At 35.8% G+C, this 24,366-nt stretch overlaps 3 protein-coding genes across 8 annotated transcripts in view; all 3 read right to left on the bottom strand.

Moving 5' to 3' along the window:
* Positions 1–250: 250 nt before the first annotated feature.
* Positions 251–2,581, bottom strand: LOC127808195 (pentatricopeptide repeat-containing protein At1g09900). The gene has a single exon (XM_052346617.1). The coding sequence runs from the start codon at positions 2,314–2,316 to the stop codon at positions 496–498; it is 1,821 nt and encodes a 606-aa protein (XP_052202577.1). The 5' UTR covers positions 2,317–2,581; the 3' UTR covers positions 251–495.
* LOC127808196 (protein PARTING DANCERS) lies at positions 2,475–12,367 on the bottom strand. 5 transcript variants are annotated; one of them, XR_008024882.1, is made up of 9 exons: positions 12,244–12,367; positions 8,726–8,850; positions 8,563–8,651; positions 8,383–8,478; positions 8,193–8,287; positions 8,075–8,115; positions 7,902–7,985; positions 6,014–6,215; positions 2,475–2,621 (listed from the first exon to the last, which is right to left on the bottom strand). XR_008024882.1 is itself a non-coding variant. In XM_052346618.1 (8 exons), exons 1-8 carry the CDS (start codon positions 12,320–12,322, stop codon positions 6,066–6,068), a joined length of 759 nt encoding a protein of 252 aa, XP_052202578.1. In that variant the 5' UTR covers positions 12,323–12,367; the 3' UTR covers positions 5,886–6,065. The 5 variants fall into 5 exon arrangements, 1 of the variants encoding a protein (XP_052202578.1); XR_008024884.1 differs by having other exon boundaries at positions 2,495–2,618; XR_008024883.1 differs by lacking the exon at positions 2,475–2,621 and adding an exon at positions 3,889–3,986.
* A 627-nt stretch (positions 12,368–12,994) lies between these two features.
* The window catches only part of LOC127807820 (eukaryotic translation initiation factor 3 subunit I-like), a 28,734-nt gene continuing 17,362 nt past the window's right edge, over positions 12,995–24,366 (bottom strand). For both annotated transcript variants that reach the window (XM_052345946.1, XM_052345945.1), the window contains exons 3-8: positions 21,290–21,417; positions 20,902–21,021; positions 20,729–20,818; positions 16,675–16,761; positions 16,497–16,576; positions 12,995–13,428 (exon numbers count right to left, since the gene is read on the bottom strand). In XM_052345946.1, the coding sequence (XP_052201906.1) occupies positions 13,353–13,428; positions 16,497–16,576; positions 16,675–16,761; positions 20,729–20,818; positions 20,902–21,021; positions 21,290–21,417 (581 nt within the window). In that variant the 3' untranslated portion in view covers positions 12,995–13,352. The remainder of the gene's footprint in view (positions 13,429–16,496; positions 16,577–16,674; positions 16,762–20,728; positions 20,819–20,901; positions 21,022–21,289; positions 21,418–24,366) is intronic.

Genomic DNA, 24,366 nt, shown 5'->3' with positions numbered 1-24,366 from the left:
TGGAAACGCCGAAACTGAGTTCCAAACGCATTTCCGTACAACTTCTTTTAAGTGTTTTGGTTTTGACTAATTGTACGCACTTATTTCTCCTCACCAATCCTTCATTCCCCCTGCAGGCTGCAACTCTCCGGCCACTCTCTTGATTGCCGACAATAATAAGGGGAAAGGAAACGCAAATAGCCCCCCACTATTCTCTTATCTTTGTTTCTAAAATAACTAAAAATCACATGAAAATCGAAAACAAAAATCCTGCCAAAAAGGCCCAAAGAATTACATAGTATGAAAAGCAAATAAAAATCTGCAGAGACAAAAATGAATTGGGTCTCCCTGTCCCCCATTGATGACTAAAATAAGTTTGACGCAAGAACAACTAGAACAGAGTAAAACCCATCTGGAAACACAAGCAAAAAGTGCAGAGAGAGAGAGAGAGAGCCTAAGTTCAGAGAATAGCCTAAATTAGCAAGCGCAGAGCAAAATATGGCAATATTTCTCAATCTACATCTTGACAGCCACCTGTTCTGCTGAACTTTTCTTCACAACTCCCCTGGAGCACAACTCATTCAACAGCTCCAGTGCCTCGGTTGCTAGACCTTCGTAAGCGATGCCTTCGATGAGGATGGTATACGTTGCTTCGGTGGGCTTGCACCCTCTGGACACCATGGAAGCCAAGAAGTCGATGGCACGACCAGTCTGGCGAGTCTTGCAAAGCCCCAATATTACAGCATTGTAAGTGATCGCATTAGGCCTGATACCGAGTCCCTCCAAGTCATGGAAGAACTTAATGGCTTCGTCTACCTTCCCTTCTCTACTGAGCCCTCCCACAAGGGAAGAGTAGGTGATTATATCAGGTTGGAGACCCTTTTCCCGCATCTCATCCAACAATTTTATAGCCGATTCTATTCTCCCAACCTTGGCGAGCCCATCAATCACTGTATTGTAAGTGATCAAAACAGGAGAGCAGCCTTTGCTACTCAGCTGATTAAGAATCTCAATTGCTACATCAACTTTTCCATCTTTGCATAGCGCCGTAAGCAAGGTATTGTAGGTCACAATATCGGGATAACACCCCCGAGATACCATTATTTCCAAGTACTCAATCGCCCTGTCCATCTTCTTCTCTTTGCAAAACCCATGAAGCAACGGATTGTAACTCAAAGAATTTGGAGTACATCCATGCTTGGGCATCTTTTCCAAAATATCAATGGCTCTGCCCAGCAATCCCTTTCGGCACAAAAAATTAATCAAGATGTTGAATGTAACAACACTAGGAGAACATCCTTTTCGAAGCATCTCAGCCAATAGTTTCTCAGCATCCATCCATCTCCCAGTGCTACACATACTCCGCAAGATTATGTTATGAGTGATGACATTTGGTTGGCAACCATAAGAAGGCATGCCGTTCAAGAACTTGATAGCTTCATCTATTCTCCCTTCCTTGCAGATCCCATTAATGAGAACATTGTAAGTGACCACGTCCGGTTTACAACCTCTGCTCCTCATCTCATCAAGGAGCTTCATCGCCTGCCCAACCCCGCTCTCCTTACAAGTCGCTTCAATCAATATGGTGTATGTGATCACATCAGGATAGCACTCCCTTTGCAACTGCCGATGAAGAACCTCCATCGCCTGTTTCAGTTTCCCACTATCACACAAACTACGCAAGATCGTATTATAGGTAACAACATCTGGGGCAACACTCATTCGGTCTAACACCTTCAAGGCGCTATCAATCTCCCCCGACTTGCAGTAACCGCTAATCAACACATTATAAGTTATAACATCGGGAACAGCCCCGGACTCCTCAACAATCTCCATAACCCTAGTAGCCTTCTTAGTCTTCCCAAGTCGACAAAACCCCCGAATCAAACTCGTGCAAGGGATGATATCAGGAATATCCCCGTGATACACCATGCTTTCAAGGTGTCTAAAAGCCTCTTCCAATTCCCCATTTCTCACTAACCGGCGGAGATGAATATTACTCTCGAATTCTTCAAAATTGGGGGAAGAATCCTCCTGAAACCCATATTCGGTCTTCTCAGAATTCAACCACCGGCTGTCAGAACTAAAATTTTCAACCTTAGAAACAGCACACACCCTATTAAGCCCCTGTTTCCGAAACCCGCCACAAGTATCAACATACAAGTAAAGAATACGAGCTTTGTGGGCAACGAAGGTCCTCAATGAACTGAAATTGGAAGAAACGCCAGACCCAACTCTCGCACCCACAAATCCAAGTTTCTTGCCGCCATGGCCATGAATACAAGGAAACGGGCAAAACCCTTCATGGGTTAATCTTGCGGGCACTACTAAATCCATATCAAACCCTAGTTGTTCTCGCCCAATGATTATGCTCAGAAGTCGAAACACAGACAAAAAGAACACATGGTTTCACAGGACAGTGTCAATTAGAAGAAACTAGGAACTGAAAAATCGTCTGGAGAGAGAGTAGAGGAGATAAGGATGAACGGAACGGAGCGGAGAATAGAAGAATAGAAGTTAGGAGAAAGAGAACTTACGGTGAGAGCGTGCGCTTTTGAAGGGCTGAGAAGTTACAGAGAAGGCGAGAGAGAGAGTGGAGAGGAGAGACCGTGCCGCCTCCTTCCTTATCCCGTGTTTGTCTTCTGTATTCGAATTTAAAAAAAAAAAAAAAGATTATACTTTCTCAAATTACTTATAATCAAATATTATCATTATAAAATTATGTAATATATTACTAATAAATCTACAATCTCACTGATCTATCTTGGAACTGGGTGTCAGGCTGGAATTTGGGCAAGCACCGCTCGCTATCACTACTAGCAGATTCTGCTATTACAGTGGCGAATTTGTGCTCGCCCATTTTCACTACACCGCCATACCTATAGAAGCATCTCCATACTTAAACCAAATTTTGTGATTTTGCTTATTTTTCAATTCCCAGTGACGGTGTCTTTACCTAATTTCACCACTCAGTGGTGCGTCTACTTGAACCATTTCTCCTGCATCTCTCACAATGTCACTATTGCTAGTAGCGTTTACTCGCATAAGACGCTATTAGGAATTGGGATACAGGTTTTGTCCTAAACCTTACAAACCTTTAAGATGTTCGACCAAAACTTGTACAAACATGTTCACAATCAACAGCTAAGAAAAAAACACCCATGTAAGCATTTAACATCCGACATCCAATATTTCACTAAATATTAAACACCTGCGTAAACATCCACCAACTTCAAAAAAATAAAACATGTCCAACCACTCAAAAAACATCTAATGTGCCTAAAGATCCAATGTACATAGCAGCATGAAATCAAAAAATAATAGTAATAATGTTAACAATTAAGGCAACACGGAAATAAAAACGGACTCCTCTTTCTTTTCAATATCCCTTAAAATAGCATTTATTAAAATGAGTAAAATAAAAGTGTATCAAGATAAGACTAGAATATTTTCCAAACCAAGATATGAAATGATCAATATATGAGAAATATTTCAAGATTTTTATTAAATTATTTCTTAAATTTTTTGAAATGTACTGAAGGACTTATACGTCATTTTTTCTTATATAAAAAGTCTAAGATATACTTATCTTTAGGGGGGAAAAGATAAACATATTTGAAAAATGACAATAAAAAATCACATGACTTTTTTTTTAAGAATAGTCAGATGAGTTTAATAAACACATTGAAAATGACAAAAGTCTAAAATATTTTCCATATTTTACCTTTTCTGATCTATATTTTGATTAACAAACATTACCTAAATAAATAAATAAAAACATAAATTATATAATCAGAAATCAAACCTTAAAATAAAGAAATAAAAAAAACCTTAAGTACATAACTACAAAAGTGTTACTCCCAAGGTTATTTAGTATAAAGTAATTATTTTCTTGATAACGTCTTACTTAGAAAAACACAGATAAAGAGAGAAGCAGTCAGGACTTCCAAAATTTTTCTTTAATCAGGTCAGAAACGCATTCCTTCCTCTTCATATCAAGCTTGGATCTGGAGCATCGATTACCAATCACATGTAAATGAGTACACAATATATTTCTTATCTGAGAAGAAAGGAATTCCCCTTGATACCAAGCTCTTCAGAACATCAATTGTTATTCACATGTAAATGAGTAAAGAAATATAACACTTACCTGAAATGAAAGGATAATTGGATTTATAGAAGAATGACTGAACACCAAGTCAATAAACACTTCGTACATTTAACTCGTAAATTGTCTAACCAGAAACTATAAGTACCAGATATTATTAGAAACTCAAACGTATGTTCGGTTCTGGAAGAACAAAAGAAAGAAAAAACATTGCAGAAAAAGCGCTTCCTCCATCAAGCTTTGTTCAAGCAGTTTCTTTTATACCCTTCTTTCTAACAAAATTAAGGGATGGAGCTAGTAGTTTATAGCAAAAAAACATGATGCGCAATTTCTTATGGTTGGGGTCTTTGATGCTTTCTAAAAAAGACAAAGTTACAAGGGATGAAGTTTGCAAGCCAAAGGAGGAGGGGGTCTTGGAGTTTGGCCTCCTTTCCTGGAATAAAGCTTTTCTCGCTACTTGTTTTGGTGCCTCCTTCAGCCTCAAACCAAGTCTATTTGGATCATGTGAATTCAGAGGCATTGGGTAGGGACTGGTGTATTTGCACTATGAAGGCAACACATCAATGTCCATGGCATTGGAGGAAACTACTTGATATTCAAATGACTATTCGGCCGTTTATTTGGGGACACGTTGGTGGTAACAAGGATATTCTATGGAACGATCTATGGGCACGCTTTGGGTGGTTTAGGGATGTTTTCCCCTCTACATTACGGGATATACTGTCTTGCTGCAGGATGGAGGAGATTATAGATTCTAGTCCTTGGCAGCCTCTTGTCTGCCCAGACATCAGAATTGGAGGCAATTCAGAATCATGTACCAGATTGCAGCCTGGATGTGATTAGAAGAGATGCGATTCTCATGGACTGCAAGGCCAAATGGCCTTTTGTCTGGTGCCGTGGCATTACAGTTATTCATGAGTGAAAGCCCTAAGCTGGTTTGGTTTGGACAAAACATACCTAATCTGTTTTTGTTTTATCATTTGCTATAGAGATGAGGCTCGATATAATTGATAGGATACCATCTTACTACCCAAAACCGAACCAGTGTATCCTTTTTTGCTGGGGTGTAGAAAGTAATGCACATCTATTCTTTGCACACCTATTCAAGAGAGGTCCCAAAACTGACTCGAGCCAAATCAGGTTGAATTTACCATTCTGAGACTGGTAGGTATCTATTCATTGGCCAGCCATGAGATGGAAATCAAAAGGCCCTTGGGCAATTTGTTACAAGCTCACACTTGCAGCGCTGGTTTATGGCTTTATGGATGGAGAGGGATGGCAGAATTTTTAGAGATTATTTATGAAGCCCATCACAACTTGCTGACCGTGTTTAGACGGAGGTTTGGCATAAGATGCTTTCCATGTGCTTCAAGGATAGCTTACAGAGTAGGGTTCTTGTTCATAAGTGGGACTTGCCCTCTAGCTGCATTAGAAGTTGATCAATTGTCTATCTTTGGGTTTGTAGATTGTGAGTTTTATTATAGCTCGGGGGCATAGGTCTTTAGTGACCTAGATTCTGTACAACTTTCTTTCTTTCTTTCTTTCTTTTATACATATCTTAATTACTGAATACAATAAGGATAGAGCAAGTAATAATATACGTGTATATATATTTATATAAAGGTAGAACCACAGTCCAAACAACCAACTGCTTCTTTTTCCTTTTCATTTATTTAAGTAATTTTGCTCTTTCTTGATAATAGGTTGGCCATGGTAGGTAGTAAGGATGGTATCTAGAGCAAGGAGACTCAAACACAACCAAACGGACAAACCATCAGAACATGCATGCCTCACCAGCTAAATGAAGATAAAAAAATTAATTGGTTGATAAGGTTTCTCCTTTCTACATCCCATGTGTATTATTGTTGATATTTTGCAGAAAACATAGTTCTTGGAAAAAGGAAGATAAGATTTTGAAGAAATCACCTTAAGGCTGGCAGAGTATCTTGAGATGCCAAGTTTGAAATTACAAATTCCACTACATAATTTTGGAACTGAGATAAAACTTTGGATCCCTGAAAAACCTTGTTATGATGTCTGCTTTGTCAGCTGAAAGATCTGTACTTTCCAAGATAAATTCTCTGGATGCTTTAGCTATTGCTTCAATTGAACCAATGGCTTGATTAAGCTGACAAGGAAAGAAGACAAAGTTGTCACATTGTTGACACATATGTTGATCAGATATTTAAGACTGCCTTGGGTAAATGAAGTTGCGAAATTTAATTGTATATGGTATGAGGTTTGTTTTGTGTTTCCCATACAAAGCCTGATTTATTATTTACTAGATATTACAATAGAAAAGTGTACTTCTAGTCAGCCAAATGTTTCATGAAGTAGAGTTAGACTACAAACTTGAAACATCTAAACTTCCAAAACTAAAATACAAATGGAAACAAGTGCGCTTCAATTTTATTGGCATGATTTCAAGTTTCCTCTTGACACATTAGAAAATGGCACATGCAATTACTAATATGTCAAGAAAGTCCAAACATTTTCTTTTTCTTATAACAAGTATCATTGCAGAAAATAATTGAAACATAGTGAGAGAAGGTATAGATTATAAAAAAAAAAAACAGTTAAACTCTATATTTAAATGTGCATGCTGGATTTATTTGAAGGGGAGAGAACAAAAGTAAAATACAATAAAATTAGTTTCAGTTAACAAGTAAAAGCCAAAGAGATTTTGAGGATGAACCACTAATAATAAAAATACAAATATCAATATAAATAAAAAAAGAGGTGGAGGTGACGAAAAAACTTCCGAGTCAAATTACAAGCAGAAGGATGGCTTAAGTCAGCTGAGATAAAGCAGCACCAGGGAAGCCAATAAAGCAAATTACTGAGTAAACCAAAAGGATCTGAAAGACAAAACAATGCAGCGTTCATAACTTGATTCTGTAGAACCAGAAAGGGGGGCACAGCAGTTGAATCTCAAGCAAGAATTTTAAGTTTCAGTTTAGAATTTTAAGCTTCGGTTTAAATGCATGGTTCTGAACAATCAAGATACACAATTGAAATTATCAATCAGAAGGAAAGCACAAATAGTCTTAACACTCTGCCCTCCCCGGGGTCAATAGCAATCAGTTTCCAAGCTGATACAACACCTCAACAGTTAGCTCTGTTCTTAAATCCATATCTCTAGTTAAAAAATAAAATGATAAGCACAAGGATAGAGAGTGAAGAAATCCTAAAAAATATAATATATATATATATATGGTAAGGACAATGAATGTTGCATAAATGTCTATTCAATTCCCTTCCCTTTACTTCAATCTTCTTGAGAGCTGCTTTCCTAAGTGATACTTGTTAGAGGAAATTTCTTACAAAGGCTAGGGAGTTGACTGGATAGTGCTCATGGGCCCCTCTCAAGACCTACAGCTGTTTTCTATTCACAAACATGGTGAGTTCCTTTTGACCAACCTTTCATTCAAGAGGAATGTGTGTAGTGTATGTAGCTACCTTCATTACGGATCTCATGTGCCAACTTCGCTAACCTCAACAAGCAAGATTGTATTACAATTGTTGACCAGATCAACCAGGCTTAGCAGGTCAACTCCTGTTCTGCTAAATTATCATCATATTTATGGTCAGTTAGTGGCCACAGAGTAAGTTGAGTTTGCAGAGCTAGGTGCAAGACCAATTACCAAATTATTGAAGTACAGATTACGAAGGAAAAACAATATTGGTGAAAATTGATTGTAGTTCTGGAGAACTTCTATTATCCATGGTAAGGACTTACAAAATCCAGAAGGATAAATTCTAGAAATGAAAAGCATAAATAAAAAAGGGATGTTGAGAGGAGAAACGGCTTTACTGAATTTGCATCGTGGTTATCAATGCCAGGTATGGATGAGACCACTCTGAGAAAAACGTCCATTCCTTGCACAGACCCCTCCCTCTTCACAAGTCTATTTGTTAATAGGTACAACTGGAAAATAAAAGTATACCAGCAGATAAGCAGTTTCAAAGCAAGTCCAACTAACTCACCTCAGCCTTCAGTTTAGATATGGCATTCTGCCTCTTGCATACTGCAATATTGGCGGTGATAATTAAAGAATCACTATAAATGACTTTTTGGAGGAACATTTAGATAAGAGGCTATTACCCCCACGAGCATGCCCAATCTTGACAATTTTCTCAAAACCCATCTCTAAATCTTGAACTAGCACAAATATTGGCCTTCCAAGCTCCATTCCATATCTTTGCCAAAGCAAGATAGAAACCAAGTTCCTCAAAATCGATGGAACCTTGTTAAAGAAAAACTGAGTTTGAGCAGTTCATACAGAAAAACTCACTTGAAAAAAGAGCGAATGAAGGAATCATTCTGCTCCTTTGTTGGGAGGGTAACAACAACATAAAGGTTTGCAAACTGCCCCTTCAGTTTCTGAACTCTGTATTTAACAGACCGCAATTACCATAGTACAAAGAAAAGAGGATCAAGAGGGAAAAAAAACACATAAACAAAGTAAGTTTACCTGGCAAAGATAATTGAAGTGTCATTACAGTTCCAGTTAGTTACAAACATAAAAGCCACTGACACACCTCCACAGTTAAAAATAAAGTCCTGCAAATAAAAAACTTTACAGTCAATTACGCAGTGAATCTATTGCTAAAGATGAGCACCAAGAAGGCCATTACAGGAGCAACTGGCACACAGTTAAGACGGAAAGAATTTGCACGCAGGAAGGAGGATATGAAGTTAATGAAAGATGGGTGCTGATCATCTTTCCATGTGTTACTCATCATACAAACCCCAGAACCACCTGCATTGAACATTAAACCCTTCAGAAATCTTGATCTATAAAAATTCGAAAATGCTTGCCCATGGCTAATTGATATGCAGTGTAAACTTTTCAAATTCCAAATCACTAAACTAAATATAGAAAAGAAAGAAAGAAAAGTTCACACAACTCACATGTTACAGAAATGTTTAGGGCTTGCTTGATAACATTTTATTCCCTTTCTCTCTGTTTTTGTTTTTAGTTTTTTCACAAACAAAACCTAGACACATTGTTTGATAACTGATTTTGTCATAACAAATGTGAACAAAAGATGAAAACTGGACCCACCAAAAAAGAAAATGAAAAACATAACCTTATTTATACAAATAATATTTGTTAGAAACAATAAATAAATTATAATGTGTTTGGATGCAGCATAAACATTTCAACTCCCACATCACTTAATTAAATATAGGAAAGAAAGAAAAAAAGAAAGAAAAAATTCACACAATTCACATCTTATTGAAAAGTTTAGGGCTCACTTGATAAAGTTTTATTCCTTCTCTTTGTTTTTGCTATTAGTTTTTCAACAAACAGAACCTAAACACATTGTTTGATAACTTTTTTTGTCATGAAAAATGCAAACATAAAATGAAAGCCATCTACTCACCCCCCTCCCCCCCCCCCCCCCAAAAAAAAATAATAATAATAATAATAATAATAAAATAAAAATTAAAAGTGTAACCTTATTTATTTAGGTAGTGTTTGTTAACCAAAATATAGACCGGAAAAAGTGAGATATAGAAAGTATCCTAGACAAAAGTGTTTTCCATTGTATTTGTTAAATTTATCTTGAAAGAAGCATGTAACTTCTTATCATAAACTTTCCAAATAAATTTATCTCTCCCCCCCCTTCAGATAAGTTATCTTAGACCTTACAGATAAGTTATCTTAATGTAACCTTATCTTACTCATTTTAACAAATGCTATCTTAAATAATGTTAGTGAGAAATGATGAGCAAATGACAATGGCATGCAGAAAACAACAAAATAAAGAAAAACACAATTAATATATTTAGACATCTATCTTATTGTTGCAATTCTTAATTTAAGTGTTAAAAGTGGCTTTTGCAACTTGACGTCTAAACTCTATTAGTAAAAAATCTTAAGTGCAATTTTCCTACAAAATATAAGTTTCTCCTTGAGCCAACCGAACTTGGATCATCATCACAAGTCTTAATCCCACTAGGTGGAGATTGATTACATTTAATTCAATCTATCAAATCATCTCTATTCATGGTCGTATTTTCTGTAAGACGATTATGTTCAATGTCGTGTCTAAAGATTTTCCACAACCATTTCATCCACTTGTCTCATAGGTGTGTCTACTGGTTTTTTCCTCACATGTCCAAATCATCTAAATTGCATCTCGTGCATTTTATCTTCAATAGGCACCACTCTAACCTTATTATAAATAATCTTGTTACTCATTTGCATGTCAAATTTGGATTCCAAGAAAATATTTCATCAGGGCCAAGTCAATCATTCATATCCTTTATCATTGCATTCTTGAATTGCCTAGCATTAGAGGTTATTGCTAGTATAAATCAGATCATCAAAACATCATAGGCAAATAAAAAGAAAGTCACCCATACTCTCTTTTTTATATATAGCGATGGTTTGCTAAGACTAATTGGGAAGCCATTCTAAAGAAAATGTTTATCTATTTTGCTATTCCAAGCATGTGGGGCTTGTTTTAGGCTGCACAATGTTTCCAAAGTCAGTGGACCTTGCTTTCTTTCATTTCCTCACATGGCACATCCTAGAAGTTTTTTCACATACACTTCTTTTTCAGGCTCAACATTAAAGATGTTGATTTTATCAATCTGGTCACATACACTTCTTTTTCAAGCTCAACATTGAAGATTGTTGATTTTGTCAAGCTGGTAGGCTTGGAGTTCTAATTGTACTAACAAAGTTAAAATTGTTTTGGTTCGCCATTAGAGCAACTAGCCAACATTCAATTGATGAAACCGACCCCAGGTTGTTGTGAGTTGCATTTTTCTTGAAGCAGGCTTTGTCCAGCTGTCATTTAAGATACGCCATCCTCCAAGATTTTGTCCAGTTACTTCAGTAAATCCACTTTAGCCCAACAACAATTTTTTTTTTTTTTAATTTGTTCCCAAGCATGATTCTTCAAACAGGTTGTAGTTTCTCAGCAATTTCTTTTTGCCGAATTTGACTTTTTAATGCATTCTCAAAATTTTGTGGCTTGCAAGAGAAAAATGCAAAATTGCGTGATCCATAAATATCTATTGAAGAGCGGACTTTTTTTATGGCTGATTCTGGTTGTGTCAGTTTCTTCAAAAGATGTTCCTGGTGAAGCCAGTTGAATATGATTAGTTAGAGATTTTGGTTCATCTTTCTCAGATTGTACAATATTTCGGTTGATTCAACCTCGTGGGAATTTTTACATTCCCAGGCTTCCATTTTGTCAAGTATACATCCTATGAAATCCATGATCTATTGATTCTTGGATCAAAAAGTTGATAATCTTTTGATTCATTGCTATATAGTTGATAAAGATGCACTTTTCTCCTTTTTCATCCAATTCGTCCTTGTTTTGAGCAGACACGAGAGGATATGCAATACATAAAATCCTGCATACTACTTCAAGTGATAATTGTTTCCAAATGTCCTAAAATCATGTGGTGGCATTTAAACCTACTGGTTAGATACCATATACCTCTGAGGCATACTCCAACCAGATTCTCACGGAAAATGATAAGAAGAGAAAGGATAAGAGGACGAAGATGGAAGTAAGCAAAGGACAGCGGAGTATGCCTCGTCAAATTGTGAAATACGTCAACCACTTCCAGTTCCAGAGAAATTTTCAAACAACTTCATAATTAAGCAAGTAGAAAGGTCAAGGAACCTATCTTCCCTTCCTCCCCCAACCTATAACTAATCTGTTTTCTCCCAGACGTAAACACACACACAAGCCAGCAGATAATTAAATTCTTCAGGTTTAACAAAAACAAATTAAGGAGACCTAAAAGCTAAATTCATCTTTATACATCTAAATTGGTAGCACTTGGCGCCTTTCTCAACCAAAATTATAATAAGTTACGAAAACAGTGAGCGAAAATGAGAATAATAAAAACCTAAACTAATCCTGAAAAGTGCTAAAACCGCAGTTAAAGAAGCGATCGTGTACATCGTCGGCGTGACCGGTGTTAAGGAATTCATTCATTTTTCTGGTAAGTAGTAGGAGCAGCGGCATTCACAACAACAACAACACGAGAGACAGGCGTAACCGTTCGCCTTTCCAAGTAGAATAATCTTTGATTTTCAGAAAAAGGAAAACAGAAGATTGAGACAAGAAAAAGATGGAGAAATCACTGGAATAGAGCAAGATTAGCAAGTTTCTTTTACCTTCTTTGATGACATTTTCATTGAGGTCGTTCGTGAGTGTAGTTTGATGATTAGGGGGGAGATTATCGCCATAAAGCATCGTCCTCGCTGTTCGAGATCGAGAGAGAGAGAGGGAGAGTATAAATGGCGGGTGGGAGGAAGGCGAGGGTTTAAAAATATTTTTAATTTTTAAAATGTGTATATTTTTTTATAAGTAATTGATATGTCAAAATTACATATTAAAACTGTATGTTAATCTGACATTATCTTAAAAAAATAACTAATAAAAAATTTCATGCCAAATGCAATTTATAATAATTATACATAGAAATAAAAAAGTAAGAACACAAGAAGCCCCAATAATAATCGAAATCCTTAACCTTTGTATTATTAATTTAGAAACCAAATACGAATAATTATTTATACCTTTATTTTTCTTTTTTATTGCATACTCGCAAGAACTGTTAATAATTACAAACGTTGAATGATGCATGCAGTATGCTACGTATTGTCTTTTATTCTACCAAATCATGCCCTCCTTAAATAATTAGAAAATTTTCAGTTAATCTGAATTATTGTTTCATCCTTCTGTTGTTGATTGTTTTTCACTTAATCTTATCTAGTAGTGGATTAAGTCATGGTCCTTATCTTTTTGTTTGATTTCAGAAGAGGTGATTAGATAGTGATTCCTATTTTTGAGAAAGTGGACGGCTTATCTCCAAAACTGTATATATTGAGTCCTACTTTGCTGGAAATGATATACGCCCAAGTCTTCACAAAACATAACATAAAAATCACATTAGTTACTGCCAACATTATATCAACTTTAACACTGTGCCAGCCACTAGAACAGCAAAATCACAGGACACCTACTTTTCTTAAAACTTTTTCACCAAGTGTGTGATTCTTGCTTTCCGGGGTAGAAATACTAAAACAATGAAGAGCCAGGCAGTCTCGACATGTTGACTGATATAAACAAAACTTTGAATGCCAAAAATAAATATTCATAACAGTAGTTAGGAGCACAGATATATAGGGCTTCTATAAACGTGATCCGAACCCTACTTGTAACTTCTCACCCCCAACATTATAGATGGGCCAAAACTAACAAATAGTACACCATGCTAGAGTTAAATCTTGATATTGAAGTAATCTGGGTCAAAATGGTGCAGCCGGACGTACCCATCTTCACCTCCACTTGAAAAACTACAAATAAAATTGAAAAAGGGAAAAAGTCAGATTTCTCATGCGATGGGGTCATAAGTTGCTATGGGTTAAGACGCAACATATGTGTAGCAGTGGGACAAAAAACAACTAGCTGAGCAGAAAACAAAAGGAACATATATGTGTAGCAGAGACGAAAGGAACATATACATAATGATTCAAAAACATATGAATTGGCAAGGAAAGCTAATTTGCTTAGCTCATACGTTGGCTAAATATGCCTTTTCTTCTATATCAATCAGGTCAAGTTTTGTTCCTTCCCACTGATGTTTCAGTATTGGCAAGGAAAGAGGGTCGTATCTCTAATGATGTACTCTCACGATTTTGCAACGAAGTCTCTGATCTGTTTTCTACCCAAAAAATTAAAAAAAATAAAAAAACAAGCTGAAAAAACTATTTGATTTTTAGGAGATCTGTGTTAGGGTGATTTTTAGTTTTGATTTTTGTGCTTGGTTTTTCACTGCGAGTTGATTTTTAGTTTGGGTTTTTGATTTTTCCATATGCAGAGAGAGAGAGAGAGAGAGAGGGGGGGGTTAATTTTTAGAGAGAGAGTTGGAGAGAGAGAAGGGGGTTAATATGTAGAGAGAGAGAGAGAGATTCCCATAAAATTAAGCGTCGATGATCATGATAAAATTGGAACATCAAGTCCTACCAAGAAAAAATTAGTTCAGATATCATGGACTAACCATCCAAAAGGATGGGAAAATTAATGAGGATGCTACCCATAAAATTAAGGCATGATGGTTAAAATGGAAGAGTGCATTTGGCATTTTATTTGATAGTAAAATTCCTTTAGAGATAAAAGAAAAAATTTGTAGGACCAACTTTGTTATATGGCACATAATATTAGGAAGTAAAACACCAACATGTGCAAAATATGAGCATAACCAAGATGATGATGCTAAGATAGATGTGCGGCATACAAGAAAAGATCAAATTATAAATAAGATTATTTGTAATAAGGTCAAAAAGGCTCCTATAGAAGATAACATGTGTGAGACAATATGAAAATGGTTTGTTCATGTAAGAAGAAGACCAATGGAGGCTCTTACTACAAGAGTATGGGATGGAGTTGGAATGTAGCAAAAGAGGTAAGAGGAAGGCCAAGAAAAACTTGGTATAAGACACTAATGTTTGATATAGATTATATGGGCTCTAACAGAAGATAAGCCCATAGATAGAAATAAAGATACAGCTAGAATCCATGTAACCCACCCCACATGGAATAAAAGCATGGTATGTTGTCATCGCTGAAACCCTTCCTCAAGACCTTGTAAGGTCATATAGTGCCTATGTCAAATTTCTCGTTGTAGTTTCCTTCAAATAAAATTCAAGTATAGTTGCTATCAAGATTATGGCTTCCTAACATGCCTTTGATGATTCGAGCCAAATTGGAAAAAGTTTGAAGGTTATGTTCATTGCTATAGCCTAAGAAAGGGTCAATATATGATGAGATTAAAAACATTTGTCTTAGGCCTACTAATTTAGTGTAAGGCATCAATAAGATTTTTTCCAAAGTTCTATGTTGTACGCTAAAGCTACATTATCTACAGACCAAATAAGTTCTAGCACAAGAAACAAGAGGAACGTGGATGCTAAATGCTCAAACTGCCATAACAACAGTGCACTAGAAGATAATATTACTACAATCCAAGACACTTTTTATAGCTATCTTCTTCTTAACAACATAACTAATGAAATGATCTGATCTAGAATATTACTTCTTCAAGATAATTATATAACAGATTTTTCAAAACAAAATCGACAAATTTTTTTATACTTTGTCCTCTCAAAACAATAGTTTCATATTTTTTAATTTATTGCTTTGATTTTTCATCCCTCGAGGGAAATAATCGAGAGAATAACTATAAAAAGGGAAATTGCTAGGATAACTTAGTTCGTTGCTTTAGAATGAGAAAGTGTACCAAGTCGCAGAAGGTGCAAACCAACAAAAAGTGTTAAAGTATTAGCCCTTTCTAGCAACAAAAGGAAAGAATCCATTGCTTATTGGCAGTTTCTTGTTGGACTTCTATAATGCTTTTTGTACAATCTAGAGCATAAGGGGTGAAAGAAATAGAAGAGCTTCAAAGCAAAAGAGTTCAATTCATTGTCAGAATAAAACCATTCTCAGCAACAAATTTGTGCCGCTTAGCAAAAGGATACAAGTTTTTCTTTACTTGTGCAATTATTAGATAAACTATCTTTTGCAATAGATATAAAAACTTGATGTTCCATTTTTCCTTGTTGACAGTGTACCAAGAAGAAGAGGGAAAAAAAAAAAAACAGCGTACCAAGCCTTAATCTCATTGGGTAAGCTAGCTACATGAAGTCTAACTCACCAATCATCTCTATTTATGACCCTATCTTCTGTAAATCCATTATAACTTGTGTTAAGAGTTTCCCACCAAATTGTATTGGTCTTCTGAGTCTTCTCTTCTACTACAAATTTCTTCCATTCTATCCACTCTCCTCACAAAAGAACATATTGGTCTTTTCTTACATGATCAAACCACCTTAATCCTGTCTCATGCATTTAATTCTTCGTAGGAGACACTCCCACCAACCGTATTAACATTTCACATAAATATTATAATCAAGTGGAGAAACTACACCTTTTCTAAATGACCATTCTGGATTGGTACGCTACATCCCAATCGAACGTCTCCAACTATAGGCCTATATGTTTCCAAAATCACATAAAGAAAATCTCTGGAAGCATGCCCCTAAAAATAACCACTTGTTTTATGCAAACAGAAATTTTCACCAAGTTGGACATGACATATACAAAATAAAACACACAAATAAACAACCTTTTTCCATGTTAAAACATAAAGAGAGGGGAGGGGTGAAGCCACAGACAAAAGAGACTAACAAACATGAAAATTAAAATTGAGATAGTCTATGGAAAAGAAAGAGTTAAAAGGTGAACGGGATAAAATATCAACCTTCACATTAACTGAATGAAACTTTAAACCTAGTGGCCCTTACCATCATAAGTTAAAGAAGCTTAATCTAAAAGATATGATATAGCACTATTGGAAGAAAAATACCTTTTACCATCTGGGTTGAAGGCCAACGCATTTATAGGCCCAAAGTGCCCTTTCACACCTCCTATTTCTTCTTGAAGAATCTAATTGAACACAAAGAACATTTTTCCTTCAGAAGTTTACACTTATTGTTTATATGACTTGTGTCATTACAGATGATACTAAAGAAATACACTTTTACCTTATCAAAGAATTTAGCTTCAAACTTCCCTGCACGATGATCTGTTGTTGTGACGGCTGAAGCATCCTGACCACCTCCAAGCACCACCTGAAAGCATCAAATGCAGGATTTTACCCAAAATAATTGCAACAGTATAGCAACAAGTTACTTCAACAAGAAAACATGATGAATGATTTTCTTTTTTTGTACACAACATTACTGGCGAGGCAGAATCCAAACTCAGCTAGTGGGGTTAAGGTTTTGATGTTGGTGTTCTACACATTATCTTGTAAGTTCCTACAACAGCATTCTAACAGAGGCATATAGATTCACATAAAAGGCATTCTTCACATTTTCAAAAACATCATAAGTAGAATTTAACAATAAAGATGATAACCAGCAATATGTGGAACTCTGGATCCTAATTCTTATTCTTGCAAGGAACCTATGGTAATACTTATGATTGTTATAACTATGAAAGAATCACCTCAATCAATGATCCATCTTTACCAAGTGTAATATTCAGTAGGTAAGGTGTGTGAACTGCTAAATAAAAGAAAAAAAAATATGATGACATATGGGATCTAGGCTTCTAGCTTGACCAAACCAGAGTGGTCATGATTACGAGTTTATTGCCTCTGCAGTTCTCTGACAACATATTCAGCACAAGTCAGGTGTTAAAAAGCTTGGTTTACCATATCTAAAGATATCAAATTCAGATTGAGAGTACATAATAAAAAGATTGCAGCATTAAAATAAAAAGAAAAGAAAGCGCCAGTAACAGAGAGGAAAGAAAATGCCATAGAAACAGGAGGGAAAAAGAGTGAAGAGGATAGAAAAAAAATTTGTAAAGAAAAAGGGGAAACTTAAGTGACAGATGACAAATTTTGCATTGACAGAAAAACCAATACATATCAGAAAACAAAGGGACGCGGTGCAAAGATAAGATGCAGAGAAGACAGACAGAACAGCACAATGAATAAGTTAGATAAAGAAAGGGAAAGACCTGCAAAGAGGTGAAGAGAATATAGAGAGAAGTAAAGATGAGAGAGAGAGAAAGGCACAACAAAAGAAAGGAGCCGAAAATGCATAAGAGTGGCAGCAGCAATAGAGCAATGCAACAGAAAAACAGGAGAAGAACATAGGGATAGGAAGAGAATTGCCAGGGCAGGGGGGGGGGGGGGGGGGGAGACAAGAAAAAAGGAGAAGGAATTGAAGCAGAGAAAAAGACTAAAGAAGAAGAAGCAGAAACAGAAGCGAAGAAGAAGATTCAAACACACCAAAAAAGGAAAGATGCAACAGCAAATAAGTAATATCAAGAAAGAACATAAAAACAATAAGAAGATAAAGACATGAAAAAAAAAATAGGAGCAGAAAGAACATAAACCTACGAGGAACAGAAAGGAAGAGAAGCAGAACCTGCTGCAACAGAGAGAGATGCAAGGAAATAAGCTGCAGGAGGGAAGCGAAGCAAAAATAAGGGAGGAGGAGGAGACCAGAGAAGAAGATAAAGAAACAAAGAGAAAAGGTGGGAAGCTAGGAAGCATGGACTCTTCAAATTGGGTTTGTTATTTGTACTTTTTTCTTTATTATTTGTACCTTTTTTTTTTTTTTTTGGAAACGTCTATGGTGTCATGTGTCCATGTGCTGGATACGTGTGAATAAACAGCCAGAGTTTTATTGAAGTTTTTAGAACATTGTGCAAGATAATATTTGGCTAAAGGATAACAAACAAAAAGCTGACTCTAATTACAACAAAAACAAGAATTGTCTTTATGCTGAATTATATTTATTTATATTATCATTTGTTATGGTATTAATGGTATCTTTATGTGAATTAATAGTATTTTGTTAATATTTTGTATGTTAAAATTAGATGTTATATTTCTGTTGGATGATTGATACTTCTTCCACAATCTTAGTTTGATATTTGTCTTTATATTCACAAATATTCATAATATAAAATGTTTATAATATTACATCTACACTAATATTATAAATTCACAAATATTCCTAATACAAAATGTTTATAATATTACATCTACACTGATATTATAAACAAGCATTCCTAATACAAAATATAAAAGATTATTTCTTCCAAACTATAGGATCTTCTGTCCCAATCAGTATTCATCTTTGCATCTATAGATGATGATGATTAGCAAATGATGAGGAATAGCAAAGCTTTCTCAATTCCAAATATTTATATCTTATTCATCTTCTAACATGTAATTTCCTTTTTACATCAATAAGGGGTATTTTATATGCTTAATAAGACTCCCTACATAAATAGAATTTGTTGAAAAACTAACTTTGCATGATATAATAAGCAAATATCACTTACATCCATATGTTCCAATATAAATCAAAAGAAAACTGAAACACAGAAAGATAAATCAAAGACTATTAGTACAAGTCTAGTCATTAATGTTGAGCCAACTAGTGTAATTAACCTTAAAAAATGTTTAGATGAAAAACAGAACTTTAGTTTATTAAGCACTAAAACATGACTTCTTTCAATGTGATATAATGCTTAAAATTTGAAGTTTAGAAGTCTAGGGCCACGATTTAAATCAGCTTCACAAAATAAAATGGGTTTCATCCTACAATTGAGATTCCAATCGAGGTTTAGATCAACTGGGCCAAGGCTTTGTTGGACACAAGAAATGATAGTTGACCCCTACAGACCCCCAGTTCGACTGGAGCGAGGTCTAGTTGCATTCTGGAAACAACAGTCAACCCTACAATTGGGGTTTTGCTCAACTGAGCTGAACCTCTTCAACATGAGGGAAATGATAGTTGAGGTTCTACAGCCAATCTTTGGTTCCACTGTATAACTATACGACCTTTTTTGTGCCATTTTGAGTGTTGCAGGTGTCACTTTTGAGCATTAAATGCAATTTCAGCCGTTGGGGGACTTCAAAATCAATCTATGTAGTACATAAACAACTCCAAAAAGATCAAGAACAACTATTGATTGCACATTAGAGGCTCTCAAATTAAAAAAGCTCTCAAGACACTCAAAACTCAAATTCTATTTTGTGAGCAAAAAGTGAGCAAGGCATTAAAGACACATCAAAGCTTTATTATTCAAGGCTTCGTGAACATTCCACTGTAAAGTATTTCATTTAAAGTTGTTGCTTTGATATTTATTATGGTTATTGCCATGTTTGGTCCCAAGTGTGGACTTAGGACTATTCAATTTGTATAAACTATTGTTTATGGTGTTAGCTTCCTAGAGCTTGATCAAATATAAGGAATTGTAAACAAGTTTCTAAGGTGAACTTGGTAGAAACCTCAATGGTTTTGGCTATAATGGAACCCAAGATGGGTTCGTCTTCTCTAAGTGGGCATAGGTATGGTAGACGTCGAGCCACTATAAATCTCATTTTCTTTTTGTGATTGTAGCTTCTAAATACCTTGCAATACCACCAATCACATATCCATATTCAAGCTTAAATACAATTGAATAGAATATTCAAAAGACAAAAATTTGTTAAATTACAAACTCAATCCCCCCCCCCCCCCCCCCCCAAAAACCCCAGCGGAGCCTAATCACAAGTACAGACCAACAATCAAAATGTATTATTTTATGGATCCTACAAAATATTAAAGTTTAAACCAAAGCAGTCAAACACAAGGACCAAGGGGATCTTTAAAATTGCTTAACCCATAGGACAAGAGCAAGCTTGAGCATTTAATGAATCCTCGCCAGCAGTACAGACTTGAGCATTCAAGCTTTCAGGGAAAGCAGGCTTAAGCATCTAGTTAATGGCAGAGTCCAAACCATATCAATGATTTCCAGCATAACTTCCGAATGATAGATCAGACTTCAGTTCTGTTTTTAAGTTAGTTACTTGTTATAAAATGTTGTTACACATATACTATCATAGTGCTAATTACAATAACTCTGATCAAAGTAAAATTACATTTCACCGCCAATACCAAGTACTTGACATACAAAAGATGAAGAAATCCATTGAAAAATATGCATCAGTTGGCAGACATGCCACAGTTCTATCACCAATATAATCAGAGAGTCAAAACATAAAATCAGTGCTTCACTAGTACGTACATGATCGAGAAGTGGAGACATAGCAACTGCATTGACTGGCCTTTCAGTCACATAGGTCTTGATAAGTGTCAATGATCTGCTGTCCCAAAGCTAACAAAGACAAGGAAAAAGAATAATAAGAAAGGTGTCAACCAAATAGAAAGCAGACAATGTTTGAGAAGCTTTCATTATACCTTTGCAGACTTATCTAGGGAACCAGTGAGGAAATGTGAGCTATCTGCAGATTTTGCAAGGGAAGTGATCGTCTTCTTGTGACCAGTGTCCTTGTCAGACTCGGCAAGTAATTTTCCTGTCTGCCAATTTAGAAACACAAATGCATTTCCAACTTCATCTATGAACAAACTTTGGAACAAAACTAGAGTAAAGGAAAATGGCAAATGCCTAAACAAAATTGAAGGTGCTGCTATGAAATAGATGAGCAAGCATTATGAAATTATGGGATAGTAGCGGATCTGCAATGTTCAATATCTCTTTTTCCATTACTTGTTTCCTGGAAACAGATATCACATGCAAATTAACAACCTTCTCTCTCTCTTGATGGGTACATAAAATAGTCATTACCTCAGAATCCCAGATACGAATTACAGCATCTTCACCACCACTTATAATAGTCTTGTTAAGAGGTCCCCAGACAGCTCTATTGATTCTTCCCTGAGGACCCTTAATCGTGAGTACCGACTCACCAGTTTCTGCAAATGACAGCTGGGTACATTATTGCATTTCCAGTGTGCTTCCACTATAACAAATAGTGCATTAAATAATTATGACACCTTGATATCATATAGCATGGCACAAACACCCAGTATGACAAATCAAATAGACATCAGAAGACACTGATAGGATGAAAACCAGAAAAAAAAAAGTCAGAAAATATTTCCTATCTTTATCACTGCAAGTTTTTGCCCCCAATAAATTGTTTATCATTATCAGTTGACAGTAAACCGTAGTAGACCAAGTGACTAATTGAGTACCATCACCAATAAACCATAGTTCTAAGCACTATAAATGATTGCCCGGTTTCTTCATATACATAATCAATAATCTGATACCAACTTCACCACTTAGAAATGAAAGATTTCTACAAGTCTGGTTGAGATTTAGCTATAAAAAAAAACCTAATTTATTCCTTCTTCTTAACAAGAAGAAACGACAAGGTAAAAAATTAAAACATAAAGGAAAAGGGTTGTGTTAGGTAGCCGACAGCCAACGTAAAACCTTGTCGGATCCAAAACATGAACTCTAGACAAACTATGAAAAATCGTTGGGGCGTAACCCTTCATAACGACGCACTACACTGCCCACGTGTAGTGTCAAGTGAGTTAGGGCCGCTGCATCGGCGCAGGGATGTTGTGACAAATGAGCAAGGGTCCCCGCATTTGCTTGGACAGATGTGCGTAAAGAAACTAGTCCAAAACATAAATCAAAAACAAAAGCAAATTCAAAGTCAAGGTCAAAACTGAAACCATAGATTAAGGATTGGGTCATGGAACATAAGAACATTAACAGGCAAATCTATGGACGTCGTAGATGTGATGATTAGGAGAAAAATTAATATTATGTGCCTTCAAGAGACGAGACGGGTAGAGAAAAAAGCAAAAACTTTATCAGAAACAGGATATAAAATATGGTACACAGGAAATGATCGAGCGAAAAAAGGAATGAGGATTATTATGGATAAAAGCTTAATAAATGAGGTAGTGGATGTAAAGAGAATAGGGGATAGGATTATTATGGTGAAGATTGGTCTAGGAAGAATAACTATGAATATCTTTAGTACATATGCATCACAAGAGGGGTTAGGTGAGGAGATAAAAGCAAAATTCTGGGAGGACCTAAAGGGACTCATACAAATGATACCAAGAGAAGAGAAAGTGATTATAGGAGGTGACTTAAATGGTCATGTGGGTAGAGACGTAAATAACTATAGAGAGGCACATGGAGGGTATGGATCTAGGGAAATTAATAATGAGGGTAAGTCTATTTTAGATTTCGCTATGACATATGGGCTCATCATAACCAATACTAGGTTCAAAAAACAGGACGAACACTTAATTACATATAAAAATGTCACATCAAGCACCCAAATAGATTACTTCCTCATAAGACAAGATGATCGATTATGTTGTAGGGATTGTAAAGTGATACCGGGGGAGTCTTTGCCTACTCAACATAGACTTTTGGTATTTGACGTCCAAGTAAGAAATTGGAAGAGAAAAAATCACATAAAACAAAATCCAAGAATTAGGTGGTGGGGATCTAAAAGGGGAGAAACAACTAATCTTCAAAGAAAAATTAAGGGGTAGACGGGAATGAAATGGAGAAAGACAAGCAAACCAAATGTGGAGAGAAATGGCTACAGCCCTGAGAAACACGGCAAAGGTAGTCCTTGGAGAGACAAATAGTAGAGCCCCAAACCTTAAGGAGTCTTGGTGGTAGAATGAAGAGGTACAATTGAAAATTAGAAATAAGAAAACTTGTTATGAGGCTGTATATCAGTGCAACAATGAAGAAAATCTAAAAAATTATAAAGAAGCAAAAAGGGCAGCAAAAAGAGCTATTAGTGAAGCAAGATCAAAAGCATATTAGAATCTATATAAACGACTTGATATAAAAGATGGAGAAAGGGATATATATAAATTAGCTAAAGCAAGAGAAAGAAAAACAAGAGATCTAAATCCAAGTGAAATGCATAAAAGATGAAAACCAAAATGTATTAGTGAATGAGGGAGCGATTAAGGAGAGATGGAAGGAGTATTTCACAAAATTATTCAATGATGGTGAGGACACAAGAGTTAGGTTGGGACATCTGAGTAACTCCGAAGGGAACATGAGCTATACATTTTATCAACGCATAAATTCAAATGAAATAAGGCAAGCATTAAAAAATATAAAAAATCATAAAGCGATGGGATCAGATAATATACCAATAGAAGCATGAAAATGAATGAGAGAAGAGGGCATCTCTTGGCTAACAAATTATTTAACGCGATCCTTAAATCAAACAAGATGCCAGATGAGTGGAGGAAGAGTACTTTGGTTCCTATATATAAGAACAAATGAGATGTTCAAAATTGTGAGAAGAAGATCAAGAGACGCTCCTGTGAGGAGAATTGATGAAATGGAACAATTAGTCAAAAAAAGAGGCAGAGTCAGAGGTAGAGGCAAACCCAAAAAGACTTTTGGAGAGACATTAAAGTTTGATATGAAATGTATGGAGCTAAATGAAGATATGATAAAAGACAGAAATACATGAAAGTCTAGAATTCATGTAGCCGACCCCACATAGTGGGATAAAGGCTGGATATGTTGTTCTTTTATTGATGTTTGCCTTGAGTTAGCCTAGAAGATCAGTGAAGACAGTGGCTTATATCAGTTAAGGTTTATATAGGCAGTTGTGTTTTTTATACCCTAAATGTAATTAGTAAAAGTTTGGGGGTTAAAACTAGAATTATCTAAGTCCAATTTGTTATATTGGAATGTCCACCCCTATTATAAATAGAGGGCAAGAGTTAGCCGGTAGGTAAGGGTTCTCATTCTTATTATAACGACTGTTGTGATTGTTTTGAGAGAAAGGCTAGAGAAAAGATAGCTTTGAAATATTGGGGATTAAGAGATGTGTGGTACTCAGGAATAGAGGG

Source organism: Diospyros lotus, chromosome 8 (genome assembly GCF_014633365.1).
Source record: "Diospyros lotus cultivar Yz01 chromosome 8, ASM1463336v1, whole genome shotgun sequence".
Lineage (NCBI taxonomy): Eukaryota > Viridiplantae > Streptophyta > Magnoliopsida > Ericales > Ebenaceae > Diospyros > Diospyros lotus.
Note: the sequence above shows the minus strand (reverse complement) of the source record. Positions and strands in the feature narration are given on the sequence as shown.